This window comes from Trachypithecus francoisi, unplaced genomic scaffold (genome assembly GCF_009764315.1).
Source record: "Trachypithecus francoisi isolate TF-2019V2 unplaced genomic scaffold, Tfra_2.0 Lachesis_group1, whole genome shotgun sequence".
In the NCBI taxonomy this organism is placed as follows: domain Eukaryota; kingdom Metazoa; phylum Chordata; class Mammalia; order Primates; family Cercopithecidae; genus Trachypithecus; species Trachypithecus francoisi.
Window position 1 is genome coordinate 150,310,294 of NW_022681454.1, and position 15,985 is coordinate 150,326,278.

The following is a 15,985-nucleotide window of genomic DNA, read 5'->3' on the forward strand; positions in this document are numbered from 1 at the left end:
ATAAGAGGGCGAGGGGAGGAAAGGGAAAGGGGTAGGAGAAGGAAGGAAAGCTGTTGCCATTCTCCGCTGATAACATTTTCTGACCACAGCGTCTCCTCCCGCGCCCCTCTGCCCCGTACAGCTGGAGAGCGGGGCAATCGCGGGGCTTGGGGACCGCTAGCCGCTCGCGCCCTGGAGCCTTTGTGCGCGGGCCCCTGCGCCCGGGGCGCAGCCCCCGCTTTGTGTGGCGCGCGCGGGTGCCCCGCTGCGGCCGGGCTTCCTGCAGCTTTGTTTCCCCGAGCCTGGCCGCCCAGGGTCCATACTCCAGATGCTCGGGCTGCGAAGCCCGGAGTGCCCCGTGGGGTGTCTGCAATCCCACTTCGTCCCCCTCCAGCACGAGCACCCCGAGCCTGCACGCGTCGCCTTCGCGTCCGAGGGGCCACTGGCTCACACCCCGCCCATTGTGTTTTTATCCTTGGCTCGCCCCTCAGATGGCCTCTGTTCCTAGGAGGAAAAAGAGACGTGTTTTGGTGAGGCGGGTGGCACGGAGGGACGGTAGGGGAAACAGGAAGCGTTTCTTTAGCGTGCATTAAAAACGTGGTGTATTTTTTGGTGTTCCTGCAGCTATTGAGCCCTTGCCGAACGTGGTGGAGCTGTGGCAGGCAGAAGAAGGGGAACTCCTGGTGCCTACTCAGGTGAGGACGACCAGGTGACAGGGCGGCTGTGGGTGTGCGAGGGAGGAGAGGCGGGGAGGCCACCGGTCCTCCGCAACCCCTGTCCAAGAGGCACAGGCGCTCGGGCCACTTTGCAAGGCAAATAAACGTTAGGGGCCGAGCCTGAACACCTGGCAACGGTGGCCTTTCCAGCTCCTCCCACGCCATGTGACAGGGCGTGAGTCAGGCCGGCCCCAAGTTCAGAAGGTGGGAACCCAGGCCACCTCAGCAGGGACGCGGCCATTGGTCTGCTCGGCCGTGGGTGTCCTGGGTGCACACTGTTCCCTAAGTGAGCTGGTGCTGTGTGGATGGCAAGTGGCTAAGAGATTGAGGACAACAGGAGTATTGATTTCATGAATGTTAGAGTGGTATTTGCCATTAGCGTTAAGTAGCTTTGGGATGAAGATGTGACTTTAAAGGATTGTCATCTTGGATTTTCTCCAAGTGCCCTCAATTCCCGTTAAAATACACCCACTTAAGAACTTGAATTTCAGGTTTTTTTCTCTGTATGATGATACGATGATTGCATGTAGAAAAATAATTACATTTTATTGGGAATCTGTAGCATCATAGAGGTTTATTGCTGCAACAGATGCAGTACTGCAAAGCTTTTGTCTAACTTTTACAAGAAATTCCCATTGACTGTGAAGTGTGCACATTTAAATATAATATTGTTGACTGCCCTTCACCAGTAACAGTAGTGATCCAAAATGCATTTTTTTGGGTGGGAGTGGTGGCTTGAATTATAAGGGAATATTCAGCTTGTGTGCAGTACTTTTTAAGATGTTCATTACTTCCCACGTTGGTGGCAGCACTTAATTCTGTGTTGTGTCTTGCGGCTGTTTAGAGAAACAGGATGTCTAGCTATAACTTTACTGGAGAGGCTGTCCAGTTTTACATTTCAGTTTTCTCGAGACCTCCTATGTGAAACATTCAGAGTGCTGGTTTTGAGATATTTGGAATACTCATTTTGATCATGGCTCTTCAAGGCAGAGAGGTCATTTTAGAGGAGAATTTTCCTGAATCCTCCTTGAAGACCAGCAGCCTGAATGAGACAGGTCTTTTGAGAAAAGGCCCCATCAGGATGAGGAGCAGATAGTTTCTCCTTCTCCTAAAAATTTATTCTCAAATGGATTTTTTCCCCTGATTTTAAATAATATACATATGTGTTTTTGAAGGTTTGGAAGATACAGAAAGATAAAAATAACAGTAGAAATCCATCGTATTCCTACTGCGAGAACCACATTTAACTGGATGTATTTATTTAAAAACTAATTATGTTTGTGTATATCAGAGTTGTTCAACAGTGGCACTGGTAACATTTTGGGCTAGAGAGTTCTTTGTTGTGGGGGCTGTCCTGTGCACTGTGAGATGCTGAGCAGTTAGCATCCCTTGCTTCTGCCCATTAGATGCCAGTGGCACTCACTGCTGCTTCCCCCTCTCCCCCACCCCCTCTTGATTTTGACAACTAAAAATGTTTCCAGATATTGCTAGATGTCCCTGGGGAGCAAAATTGCCCTGGTTGAGAAGCACTGGTGTATATCTATGTATATGTATTCGCATTTTTGCTCAATTGTAGTTTCTGCCTCTTACTTCCTAGTGTTGGAAGCCAACCCAGACTAAAAGGAAAGTAAATTATAGATGATTGAGTCTAGTATTATAGACTCTCATTTGTTAGAGCGTTAGTTGACGATTTAGTAGGTGTGCTCAGAGATGGAAATGTCAAGACTTATGATATGATTATTTATAGGCTCAAAAGTTATTTTATACAATTCCTTTTTTTTTTTTTTTGAGACGGAAACTCCCTTTGTTGCCTAGACTGGAGTGCAGTGGCGTGATGTCAGCTCACTGAAAGCTCTGCCTCCCTGGTTCATGCCATTCTCCTGCCTCAGCCTCCTGAGTAGCTGGGACTACGGGCGCCCACCACCACGCCTGGCTAGTTTTTTTATTTTTATAGAGGTAGGGTTTCACCGTGTTAGCCAGGATGATCTTGATCTCCTGACCTCGTGATCCGCCTGCCTCGACCTCCCAAAGTGCTGGGATTACAGGCGTGAGCCACCATGCCTGACCTATTTTATACAGTTCTTAATTTCTGGTTTGTTTATATGTATAATACAATTTGTTTTGATAATAGATGTCAGAATTCAGAAACTGGGATATTCACTATAGAGGGATTTATAGCTAAGCTGTTTTAATCAAAGCTATAATGAAAGTGAAACTGGTATTCAAAATAATTTTCTAAATACTTCATCCCTGTCTCTATGTATACCTTTCAGAAGCTATCTTGCCCTGCTTATACCTGGGCCAAGGTAAGGGAGATACACACACACACACACACCCCCCCCACACGTGTGTGTGTATATATATATGTATCTCATAAGCTGCAGAGAGTTTTGAAGAAAGTTATTTTAAATGAATTATTTTCAAAGTATTTTAAATTTTTTCAGCAAAAATTCCCTCATATGTGTCAAATGGAGTCTGTTGAAAAGAATATTTATAGGTGTTATTTAAATTTGAGGGTTTTCTGCTTAATTAACCAGTACATTGGGTTTCTTTCATGCAGGAAGACTGAAAGATGGCTTCAGAGGCTAAGATTTGTCAGTAGTAGATGCGATACGAACTTTAGAGGATGTGGCATTAAATAAAATACTGGCCATCTGGTAGCTCATGCCTGTAATCTCAGCACGTTGGAAGGCTGAGAGGGGTGGATCACCTGAGGTCAGGAGTTTGAGACCAGCCTGACCAACGTGGAGAAACCCCGTCTCTACTAAAAATGCAAAATTAGCTGGGCACGGTGGTGCATGCCTGTAATCCCAGCTACTCAGGAGGCTGAGGCAGGAGAATCCCTTGAACCTGGGAGGCGGAGATTACAGTGAATGCCATTACACTCCAGCCTGGACAACAAGAGCGAAACTCCGTCTCAAAAAACAAACAAACAAAGAAAACACACTAACATATTTGCCAACACTGTTCGTATAGTTATTTATTTTGGACATGTCTCCTGTTGATTAGGTCTTTTGTTTTTTTTTTTTTTAAATGACGGGTCTCTAAGTGATCAAGAACTTACTAACTTATCATTAGTAAAACCAAATACGACAACTAAATTGTTGTAAACTGTCAGAACCTCTGGCTAGGTCTCCCGGGTTTGAATCTCAGCCCTATCCCTTTTTAGCTCCATAAATTCACCTGTTTATCCTGTTTTCTTTTCTGCAAAGTCTGGGGAATGATGGTGCTGGTTTCAGAAGACTTTGAGAAGATTAAGTGCCTGGAACTTAGTGAGCACCTACGTGTAGGTTACCTGTTATTTTAGTGGTCCCTGAGCTGACTGGTAGACTTGGTCATTGGAGGGCGTGAACAGCTTTCTTGTTTTGAAAGGTCTGAATAGTATTGATAACTCAGCCCTATTGTGTGCTCTGTGATTGTAAAGTTGTATTAATCTTATCTTTTTGTTATATACTCTCATGTTATACAATCATTTGGTGTAGGAAGATACAAACTGTATATCCACGGTGATCATGAGAGGAAGGAGGAAAAATATATGTGATTTTATTCTTACATTTACAGAAATTTGCCTCCGCCCTGACTGTACTTCAGCACACTGAATGTGAAGTGGTGATGGTGTGGAAACCAAACAGTGTTTCATTAGCTTATTTTCAAGAAGTCATTGGGTGGATGCAGGATACCGCGTCATGTACCTTTTTACTTTGCCTTCAAAGTCAGAAACTGCGATTCCTTGTGATCCACGCATGGGTGATGTCCACCTGACCTGCTCTGCCCTGCAGGGCCTTCTGTGTCAGTCCTCTGGGACGCCCACTCCAGCCCGACCCTTGGCCAAGCATGTCCAACACGTATCTGTTGAATTAATGAATGCAACACCCCCGTTGTTCATTCAGGGCCTGTCCTTCCGGACTCCTGTCCTGCAGTGGCACTGTCATCGTTTCTCCCTCTTTGAGTTTTCTGTAGTGTCTTTGTTTTTTTGTTTGTTTGTTTTCTTTTTTCTTTTGAGACCGAGTGTTGCCCTTGTCGCCCAGGCTGGAGTGCAATGGCACAATCTCGGCTCACTGCAACCTCCGCCTCCCGGGTTCTAGTGATTCTCCTGTCTGAGCCTCCTGAGTAGCTGGGATTACAGGCATGCACCACCACGCCCGGCTAATTTTTGTATTTTTAGTAGAGACTGGGTTTCACCATGTTGGTCAGGCTGATCTTGAACTCCTGACCTTGTGATCTGCCTGCCTCAGCCTCCCAGAGGGCTGGGATTACAGGCGTGACTCACCGCGCCCGACCCGTGTCTTTGTTTTTCTCCTTTATCTTGTGCATGCCTTGTTGCCTTAACTGAGTTCTCCTTTGAGGGTCTGGGCTGCTAAGGGTTGGTGCCCTGCTGCGGCCACAGTGTCCTGCATACAGTAGACATTTAGTACTGCCCACGAAGTCATCCTGGTGGAGGAGAGGCAGTTGTCAGTGTCTTGCCTAGTTCCCCTATTTATGAGGTTGGCTAAGTCTGCTGGTAACAGGTGAAATGCCTTAAATGCTGATTTCATAGTATTGTTTGACAATCACATTTTAAAAAATCAGCTCTAGCTGCAAGAAGAGCAGTCTAGAATCTGTTCTTTCAATCCATTGAGACTTCTTTGAGAAGAGAAGCCTCACTCCTGGTGCTCCATGGTTAGCAGGTTTGGGAACCAGGGACAGGTGCTGAGTAGGAGCAGCCGTTACCTAATACAGAATCATGTTGGTGCTGGGCAGTGCTGGGCAGGCTCAGTGCTCCACTGCCCTTATTTGTTCATTTAACAAAGATGGACCTTTGGGGCGGGCCCATTAGGTCCCCAGAGATACACTGATGAATAAGAAAGAATCTGCCTTTAAAATTATCAAGTTGATTTTCCTGCATCTTAAGTCAGAGGGTGTAGATAATGGAAATTGGTAGAAAGTGAAACAGGAAATGATACATTGAGATTCTGAGTTTTTGTTATCCCAGGTACTGTGTTCTGTAACAGCATCTTGCTCCAGTGACTCATTGACCAGTATTTGGTAATCTTTTTGTCATAGAGATTTATTTTTGGTTTAATCAACTTCTATCAACATGAAAAAATAATAACATGGGTTGGGCACTGCTGGCATCATTTAAATTCTTTATGAGTATTAACTCATGAACACACTAAAGACTATGAAGTTTACAGATGAGGAAATTGAGGCACAGAGCAGTGAAATTACTTGGCTCAAGGTAATAAGAAAGTGACAATGCTGGGATGTTAAACCAGTAAGTGTTTAACTACAGAGCTCAAGGTTTTAGCCATTATGTATGTTGTGTGAGTTTCAGTACCGTTTGACCAGAAAAACACTATTATGGTGGTAAAGTTTCTGTGTCTGAGGGAAAGCATGTCACATTCTATTTTGATTCAGAAAAAGTTGCTAAGTGAAGTTCCCATAATAGTCATATCCACATGCAGTTAAGAAACAGCTGGCTCGTACTCAGCTCTGCAGATGTTTATTGGGCACGTACTGCAGGCCAAGCAGTGCGTGTCAGGGATGTTACCGTAGACAAAAAAGAAAAAACACCTGCCCTTGTGATGCTTGCAGTCTAAATGGAAGCATAGAGATAGACAGTAAACAAGACAGAGAATAAATTTTAAGTAATTTAGTCAGTTCGAAGGTCATACATGTTATGTGGTGGCAATGTGGGGTGGTGATGTGAGTTGCGGTTTTAAGAGGTCAAAGTGTACCACTCTGAAAGGGCAGTATTTGAGCCAATCTTTGAAAGTGGTGAGAGAGAACAGCCAGTGCAAAGGCCCTGAGGCACTTCCCAGGAGGCAGTGGGGGAATTACATGCTTTTGACCCTGCCCTTTGTGGTTGGCAAGATCAGACTGGTAATACCCTGGGACCACAGTCAAGTGCTGAAATATAGGAACTGAGAGAAGAGGCACCCCGCTTTGGAGAGGTCAGCTAAGGCTTAGGGACGAGGGAGGGCCTAGAGATCCGCAGCAGCAAGTGTGTGCCTGGGGCCTAGCCCAGAGCCTCGCCTGGTAGACAGTGAAGTTCATCCTTTTCCCTCAGACATTTTAAATTGGAGCCCAGGGTGCCTGCTGCAGTGTGGTTGTAGGGGTAGGGCTGGGTGTGTGAGGGCCTGTGTGGGACAGTGCTGCATGCTGTTGAAGAGCTTGGTGTGCATCTGACCAGCTGGAGGGAGCCATCGTAGGTTCTTGAGCAGGGACTGACGTGATGACATGGAGTGCTGGGTCCTTGCTGTGTGATAAGGGTGATAAAGAGTGAGTGATATGAGGAGACTGGTCTGTGCTGCACAGAGTGCGCTGGTGCACAGGATGGTGCAGGCAGCAGTCTGCAGGCAGAGGAGAAAGCTGCATTTGTCTTTCTAATGCAGCTGGGCTACTGATGGTGTGGGCTGTTGTGTTGGAAGAAATGACAGGTAGGAACTGGGTTTCCTGTGAGTGGGTAGGTCTTTCTGGTAGGAGGTGAAGGGAGGAGAGCAGTGCAAGATGACTATAAGATTTGCCCAGGGGTGGCCGGGCGCAGTGGCTCATGCCTGTAATCCCAGCACTTCAGGAGGCTGAGGCAAGTGGATCACAAAGTCAGGAGTTCGAGACCAGCCTGGCCAACATAGTGAAACCCTGTCTCTACTAAAAATACAAAAATTAGGCAGGTGTGGTGGCGTGTGCCTATAGTCCCAGCCACTCCGGAGGCTGAGGCAGGAGACTTGCTTGAACCCGGGAGGCGGAGGTTGCAGTGAGCCGAGACCTCGCCATTGTATTCCAGCCTGGGCGACAGAGAGAGACTCTGTCTCAAAAAAAAAAAAAAGAAAGAAAGAAAGAAAGAAAGAAGCAATGGTTAACACATGTTCTTTTTCAACAGGCTGATTCTGAAGAGGGTCTGGAGGAGCCTTCTCAAGAACAGAGGTAAGGAAAAAATGGGGGTGGAAACCTGCATGCTGAGTGTCCCTGCCTACTTTGGGTGCTCTCTGAAGTCTCAGTTTATGTCTGTGTTTATGTGTTTAGTATTACCTGTAATACACCTTTCTCTTTGGCATTTGTCTTACCTATACCCTCTAATAAATTAATATGAATTTGTTTTAAAATAGGGTGTTTAGAAAGCTTTAGAAGTAGCCCCTCCTTCGCCACTCACCAATTTCACTATTTCCATGATGTGCTTGTGCCCTCCCTCTGGTTTATAAACATCTATTGAGTGCCAGGCACCATGCTGGGTGGTGAACATGAAACACAGACAAGACCTCTGTTTCGTGTAGTGGGCAAGTAGGACTTTACTGTAGGTAAAATGATTATGCTTATGACAAGAGCTATCAATAATTAGTTTCCTGTGGTAGAGAATGATGAGGTGGATGGGGTGGTCAGATGAGGCTCCTTTTAGGAGGTGACATTCCAGCTGAAGTCTAGAGGAAATAGGAGCAGCCACACAGCAGTGGGAACAGTCCTTTGGTCAGAGGGAATGAAAGTGCAAAGGCCCTGAGGCTGGAATCCCTGCCAGCGATCCAGGAACTTGGGGAAGTCCAGTGTGGTCTGTAGGATGGTGAGATAAGGTGTGTAGGCCTTTAGAAGTCACAGTAAGGAATTTGGGTTTTATTTTTAAGTGTGGTATGAATGTTAAAGAATTTAAGCAGGGGACTAGCAAATCAAAAAACATGAATTGCTTTTTTTTTTTTTTTTTTGAGACAGTCTCACTCTGACCCTCAGGCTGGAATACAGTGGTATAATCTCAGTTCACTGCAACCTCTGCCTCCTGGGTTCAAGCAATTCTCCTACCTCAGCCTCCCAAGTAGCTGGGATTACAGGCACGTGCCACCATGCCTGGCTAATTTTTGTATTTTTAGTAGAGACAGGGTTTTTCCATGCTAGCCAGGCTGGTCTCAAACTTCTGACCTCAAGTGATCTGCCCGCCTTGGCCTCCCATAGTGCTGGGATTACAGGCATGAGCTACTGCACTGGGCCCTGTGAATTCCATTTTTAAGAGAATACCATGGGGCAGTCTTGGGTCACTTGTCAAATTGGGTCCTTTGGAGGTACATGAAGACACTCTTAAGTGGTGTGTAAGTAGGAGGATAACTTGCAAGGAATAGGCTTCCAGATCCCCAGGGTCTATGTACCTCCTAAAGCTAATCTGTCTGAGTTGTAAGTTACCATTTTCCACCTCTGCTTTCACAATCTCATTTCTCCACTTTACAAAAGAAAGCTGTATCTTTCACCCAGCCCCAATCCTGCTGTTGGCTTCATCTTGGGCAAAGAGACAATTTGAAATATTGGTGTTTGTTAGGAAAAAGTGATCCACTCTGATTAGATGACAAATTCTTTAGTAACTTTGGTGGTTTTCAGATCGTTGCTTTTAGTAAAACTGAAGGAGGACCCAGTGAATGTGACAACTTGATAGATCATTCAGGTTACTTTTAATGATGGCTTACTATGTGATTTTTAGATGAGACACTGAGGTAGTTTAGAGAATGTGGGGACAGTGCTGTAATAAAGCTATTTCCATACACGTCTGTTTACGTCAACAAGCTTTTTCAGTACTTACATTAAAAAAAGAGATTAAAAAAGATTAAGTTTATAAAAAACTGTCTCATTCTAGTAGTAAGTAATGTTCACATGAAGCAGCTGGGGGGGAAAACAGCTCTGTTCATCTCATTAAAGGATGCATTTTCAATAAGATTTTACTTTCTATGTTTAATTACCTATCAAAATTTGTAGAACTTGTTGGTTTGATCAGTTGTATGCATTCGGCCCTCTGTATCTGTGACTTCTGCATTTGTGGATTCAACAAACTGGATCGAAAATACTCAGGAAAAAAAAAATGTATCTGTACTGAATATGTACAGACTTTTTCTTGTCATTAGTCCTTAATACAGTATAAAAACTATTTACATAGTATTCACATTGTATTAGGTATACCTGGCCCTGTGAATTCCGTTTTTAAGAGAATAGGTATTACTAGTAATCTAGAGGTGACTTCAAGTATAGAGGAGGATGTGCATAGATTATGTGCAAATACTGTATACCATTTTATATCAGGGACTGGAGCATCTTCAGAATTTGACGTTCTTGAGACGTCCTGGAACCAATCCCTCAGGGATCCGACTGTACTAATACAAATTGTATTGATAACTTTTTTTTTTTTTTTTTTTTTTAGACGGAGTCTCACTCTGCCACCCAGGCTGGAGTGCAGTGGCCGGATCTCAGCTCACTGCAAGCTCCGCCTCCCGGGTTTACGCCATTCTCCTGCCTCAGCCTCCCAAGTAGCTGGGACTACAGGCGCCCGCCTCGTCGCCCGGCTAGTTTTTTGTATTTTTAAGTAGAGACAGGGTTTCACCGTATTAGCCAGGATGGTCTCGAGCTCCTGACCTTGTGATCCGCCCGTCTCGGCCTCCCAAAGTGCTGGGATTACAGGCTTGAGCCACCGCGCCCGGCCTTTTTTTTTTTTTTTTTGAAACAGAGTCTCACTCTGTCACCCAGGCTGGAGTGCAGTGGTGTGATCTCAGCTCACTTCAACCTCCCCCTCCTGGGTTCAAGTGATTCTCCTGCCTCAGCTTCCTGAGTAGCTGGGATTGCAGATGCATACCATCATGCCTGGCTAATTTTTGTATTTTTAGTAGAGATGAGGTTTCACCATGTTGGCCAGGCTGGTCTTGAACTCCTAACCTCAGGTTATACACTGGCGTCAGCCTCTCAGAGTGCTGGTATTACAGGCGTGAGCCACCACGCCTGGCCTGTATTGATAACTTAATTCAGAAGAAAAAAAATTAATATTTAGACCTTATGGTCATAGGAAAAATTTTTTAAAAACCTGAAATTTCAATTTATATTTATAGTCTTATAGCAGAAGGCTTTGAACATAAATTCATATTCAGTTAAAATTCCTTGGGTGACGTGGAATAGAAATGATTTCATGGAGGAAAAGGAACAATATAAAATATCCAGCCATGAAGTTTATATTTGTATTTAAAAAAATGGATAATGGTAGATATCATTTCAGTGGTATTTAGATTCCATTGAATATATTTTTAAAAGGGATTGTAAGTTTTATTAAAAATACCAGTATGTACAGTGTAGCAGAGATTACATTTTTACAGCTGGTAAACGCTCACAATTGTAAATGCGACACAACTTAAACATTCTTTTTGGGTGTATGGGAGCAAGAAAAGTTGAGGATGTTGATATCAGGGTAGGGAGTTGGTAGTGGATGGAGGGAAATGGAACATTTTGAATGTATTCTTGAGGTGGGACAGATCCTTTACTTGTTAAATTTGTTGTGGAGTGTGAGGGAAAGAGAAATCACGGAGAGAGAGCATCTGGATTTTGGCTTAAATGTCTGGAGAGATGGTGATGACTGTGCCGGGAAAGGATTTAGTGGGGGAAGGAATCAGAAACTGTGTTCGGCTGCCTCCTAGGAATCTCAGACTTGATAAGACACATCTACAGGGAGATGGTGGGTAGAGAGTTGATATCTCTCTGGAGCTTGGAGGCCAGGGCTGCAGACTCAGGTGTGGGTGTGTGCAGCCCATAGAGAGCTGTGTTGCAAGTGCCTTTGTATTTGTTTTCTTTTGTAGATGCAGTTCTCTCCATTCTTAATACTTAGAACTAGTTTCTTCCTTTTTGCCAGTTTTTTCAAAAATCAAACTTTAGGGTATTCGTAGATTTTATCCTTATTGGTCTTTTCACACAGCATCAGATTATCAGAATGAAAGATGTGGGAATGAGGGAGATAGTGTCCTTTTTGACGATGACATATAAAAAAATAAATTTTACATCATGCCTGTATACTTGCAAGCATATATATGGATGTATGAATATATACATGTGTATAATCTATGTGCTTATTTATTTATAAAAATGAATTAAAGTTTCAGAAAATAATACTCTTGTTGCCTGCAATGTATTCTATTTTCTATTGCATTTTGTTTTATCACCTACTGGCTTTATTTGTTTTTTGGTAACAGCTTGATTGAGATGTTGTTCACATAGCATATAATTCACCCATTTAAAGTGCACAGTGGGGGCCGGGCGCAGTGGCTCAAGCCTGTAATCCCAGCACTTTGGGAGGCCGAGATGGGCGGATCACGAGGTCAGGAGATCGAGACCATCCTGGCTAACACGGTGAAACCCCATCTCTACTAAAAATACAAAAACGAGCCGGGCGAGGTGGCGGGCGCCTGTAGTCCCAGCTACTTGGGAGGCTGAGGCAGGAGAATGGCGTAAACCCGGGAGGCGGAGCTTGCAGTGAGCTGAGATCTGGCCACTGCACTCCAGTCCGGGCGACAGAGCGAGACTCTGCCTCAAAAAAAAAAAAAAAAAAAGTGCACAGTGGGTTTGCAGCATATTCAGAGTTGTATAACCATTACTACAATCAATTTTAGAAGAACATTTTGTCTTCTCAAAAGAAGTGCCTTACCCTTTAGCCATCAGCCTCCAATCTCCTATCCCTTCCTGGATTCATTTTAAAACTCAATACATCATAGTTCACAGTCTGATCAACCTTGATTTAGATGTTTTATCTTCCTGATATTAAATATTCCAGTATTTTGCTCTTTTACTTCTACTTTTTAAAAACTTGCAAGCCTCTTTGTTTCTTTTGGCTTTTTTTGGGTTGAGGTCTGTTCCTCATGTGTATAGAAATGATGATGATGTGGGTGGGATGCTGCTTTTAAAAACCTTTGTGTCAATTTTTTGAAAATGCAGATTCTGGAGCTGTCTCCAAGAATTAGCTCTGTAAGTGTAATGTTCTGTGATTGGTAAATTAGTCAGCTATGTACTTACTATTCATTTACCTTCTACCTTCTTAATTTTGTAACTTCCCCGAAACCCATCTAATTTCTTGCTACTTTGAAAACTTTTGCTTCAGAGTAGATTTAAGTTTATAGAAAAATTACAAAGATAGTACAGAGATATCCTGTATACCCCTCACCCATTTAACTCTAATGTTAATGGTACATTTGTCACCGAGAAGCCAACATTAGTATCTTACTATGAGCTAAACTTCACACTTTATTCACATTTCACTAGTTTTTCCCTAATGTCCTTTTTGGAGGCAAGTCATTAAGTGAAGTTGAGCTTCACCGACACAAATTATGTGAAATTCTGTATGGGAGATTTGTCAGTTCTCATTTATTTATATCTTGTGAGCTCATGGATATTTATACTTTGGGTTATAATCCATTAGGTTTGCCCTGCTGTTTTAATGTCATTTATCCTCAATCTTATTTATGAAGTTATTAACATTTGTTTACACATTTTTCAAACTTTGTTGTGGTTTTAATTTTAATAACTACCCCATGATACCAGCTTAATGATGGTCAGGTGGGCTTAAAGTCAATAGAAGCACCATTTATCAATTCCACAGAATGAATGCATTGTCTCTTAAGAACCCATACAGAGGAGTCACTACTAACTTGGGACTTGAGAAATAAATTTGGCTGTGAGACAGTCTTAGCATGTTCCCCAAATGTAAAGGAAGCACTGATGCCTATGACTGGACAGATAGAATCGAAAGAGTGAGGAGGTCTCTATTTTACTGGCAAGACTGCCCAAGGTGGGGCTGGAATGGGACCAGTGTGAATTCTGGGCAGGAGGCTTCCAGAAGCAGCTTGCCTGTTACCTCAAAGTCTGGGAAAGCTTTCAGGGTAATTGGCCTCATTGAAGATTTTGTTTATGTTTTCCTGCCTTCATCTTCTGTGGATGCTATGTAATTGTATTTGGTCAAAAGCCAGAAAAGCAATATTTGAAAAACGTTCTTCCCTCTTTCCTCTTTATCCCCATTTTTCCCTGGGTATTCTCAAATATCAACAGTAATCTGTTCCTTTGCTGAGAAAGAAAGATCGTTTTTGGGAATTCAGCGATGAGAGCAAAGGGGAACTGACTTCAGCTCTTACTAGAATTGAATGCTCTGGGAAGCATGTCTGGCTCTCTGTATATATCTCTGTCTGGTAAGCCTTTTTTTGAGTTATATTTGAATAGCAAAAGTTTAAGCATTGACAAAGTATGAGTAGTATATTACTTCAGGTTTTAAAAATGGTTATAAAAATCATAAATACTGTCTAGGTACAATGTCTATGAAAGTTTTTTTCTTTTGTGGCTTTTTGTTTTTAAAATGTACTTTTATCTGATTAGTAGTAACAGCAGCAAAATGTGTTCTTCTGAAATAGTTTAACACCAGTAAAAGGTGTATCTTGGGAGCCAGAACATAAAGAGAATCTCATTGTGCTGTCAGCAACATACCGGGAGATATAATTGCAGACAAGAACGACTTAATCTTTAGGGACACTTGCTTTTGGCAGTGAAGGATCTCAGACCCCCACAGGGAATGGAACTACTTCTCACTTTTCTTTGTTATTCAGAAATGGAAGTTCCTGGCTGGGTGCGGTGGCTTATGCCTGTAATGCCAGGACTGTGGGAGGCCAAGGCGGGCGGATCACCTGACGTCAGGAAACCAGCCTGGCCAAAATAGTGAAACCCGGTCTCTACTAAAAATACAAAAATAAGCCGAGCGTGGCGGCACGAGCTACTCGGGAGGCTGAGGCAGGAGAAGCGCTTGAACTCAGGAGGTGGAGGTTGCAGTGAGCTGAGATCGCGCCACTGCACTCCAGCCTGGGCGACAGAACAAGACTCCGCCTAAAAAAAAAAAAGAAAAAAGACATGGAAGTTCCTTTCCTGTTGATAGGATCTCACACTTTTTAACCTGAAGTATCTCACCAGGGTTCCACTGGGGACCTTCCTATTTTCCCACCCTGTCATCTCCCTAGGTGACCTGGCCTGTGCCGTTGGTTTTTAAAAAAATTAAAAAAATTTTTTTATGGCTACATAGCAGTGTATATATTTGTTGCTCTGTTGGCTTTTTATATACTCTCTGTATAGAAGGAAGTTGAACGTGGATCGTGCCTTCTCCCCAGAGTTCTCCTTTAGCTTGCAGGTGCCGCAAAATACTGTGTCCTGAACTGAGCTCCTGGGCCTCTCTCTGTCCCCAATTCCTGTGCCTGCTGTCACAAGGTGCGGTTGAGTCTCATTCACGTGGTCTCCTACCTCCATTCTGTAGCCACCGCATCCTGTTCTCCTCATGCGCGTCCTACATCCTTTCCTGTCATCCCTTTGAAGAACAGCCTTCTGTGCACTGCACTACCTTGGGGATGAAGTGCAGGGTCCTGAGCATGGCATCAGTGATGTAGAAGCCCTTTGGGGATTGAGGCCTCTTCAGCCTCTTCCTCCAGTCTCACTTTCTGGTCATTCACCTGGGCTCTTTTTTTTTTTTGCCAAAATTTTACTCTTCTCTTCCCCAGCCATCTCCCTCCGTCCTGCTTTCCATAGCACCCTGGCACTTATCTTAGCACAAGGCCGTTACTCCTCTGTTTGGAAATTACCTTTCTCAGGGTTCCCAAGTTTCTGAGTCTCATGCACCTGTCTCCCTAGCACCTAACCTCGTACCTGACACCTGGGTGAAGAGCTGCTGAAGGAATGCAAGCTCATACTTTTACATTTAAACCTTTTAAATTGATTATTTGTTAGTTTTGCACGTCCTCCATGTTCAAGCCTGTAAACTGTATTTGCCATTGAAATAACAGGACTCGTATTCGTGTTATAGGCTGTATTCTTTTATTTTTATTTCTTGAGACAGGGTCTCACTCTGTCACCTAGGCTGTGGTGCAGTGGCATGATCTCGGCTCACTGCAACCTCCGCCTCCTGGGCTTAAGGGATCTTCCCATCTCAGCCTGTTAAGTAGCTGGGACCATGGTCACCTGCCACCACAGCTAGCTAATTTTTGTGTTTTTTTTGTAGAGTTGGGGTTCACTTTGTTGGGCAGTCTTGTCTCGAACTCCTGGGCTCAAGTGATCCACCCACCTTAGCCTCACAAAGTGCTGGGATTACAGGTGTGAGCCACCTCGCCTGGCCCAGAGACTGTATTATTATTATTTTTTGAGATGGAATCTCGCTCTGTCACCAGGCTGGAGTGCAGTGGCACGATCTTGGCTCACTGCAACCTCTGCCTTCCAGGTTCAAGGGATTCTCCTGCCTTAGTAGCTGGGACTACAGGCACGTGCCACCACACCCAGCTAATTTTTGTATTTTTAGTAGAGACAGGGTTTCACCATGTTGGCCAGAATGGTCTTGATCTCTTGACCTCGTGATCCGCCTGCCGCGGCCTCCCAAAGTGCTGGGATTACAGGTGTGTGCCAATGCGCCCGGCCGAGGCTGTATTCTTATACTGAGTTACTGTAGTTGGTGTTTTTGTTTTTTTTGTTTTTTTTTTTTGAGATGGAGTCTTGCTCTGTTGCCCAGGCTGGAGTGC

General features: G+C 44.0%; 1 protein-coding gene across 5 annotated transcripts in view; it reads left to right on the top strand.

The window, feature by feature from the left end:
* TMEM131L (transmembrane 131 like) overlaps nucleotides 1-15,985 on the top strand; it is a 172,504-nt gene that overhangs the window by 283 nt on the left and 156,236 nt on the right. For 4 of the 5 annotated variants that reach the window (XM_033215517.1, XM_033215518.1, XM_033215519.1 and 1 more), the window contains exons 2-3: nucleotides 604-674; nucleotides 7,558-7,601. In XM_033215517.1, coding sequence (XP_033071408.1) covers nucleotides 604-674; nucleotides 7,558-7,601 — 115 coding nt within the window. Of the gene's footprint in view, nucleotides 1-136; nucleotides 510-603; nucleotides 675-7,557; nucleotides 7,602-15,985 lie in introns of those variants that run through there. The other variant, XM_033215522.1, reaches the window with a different exon arrangement.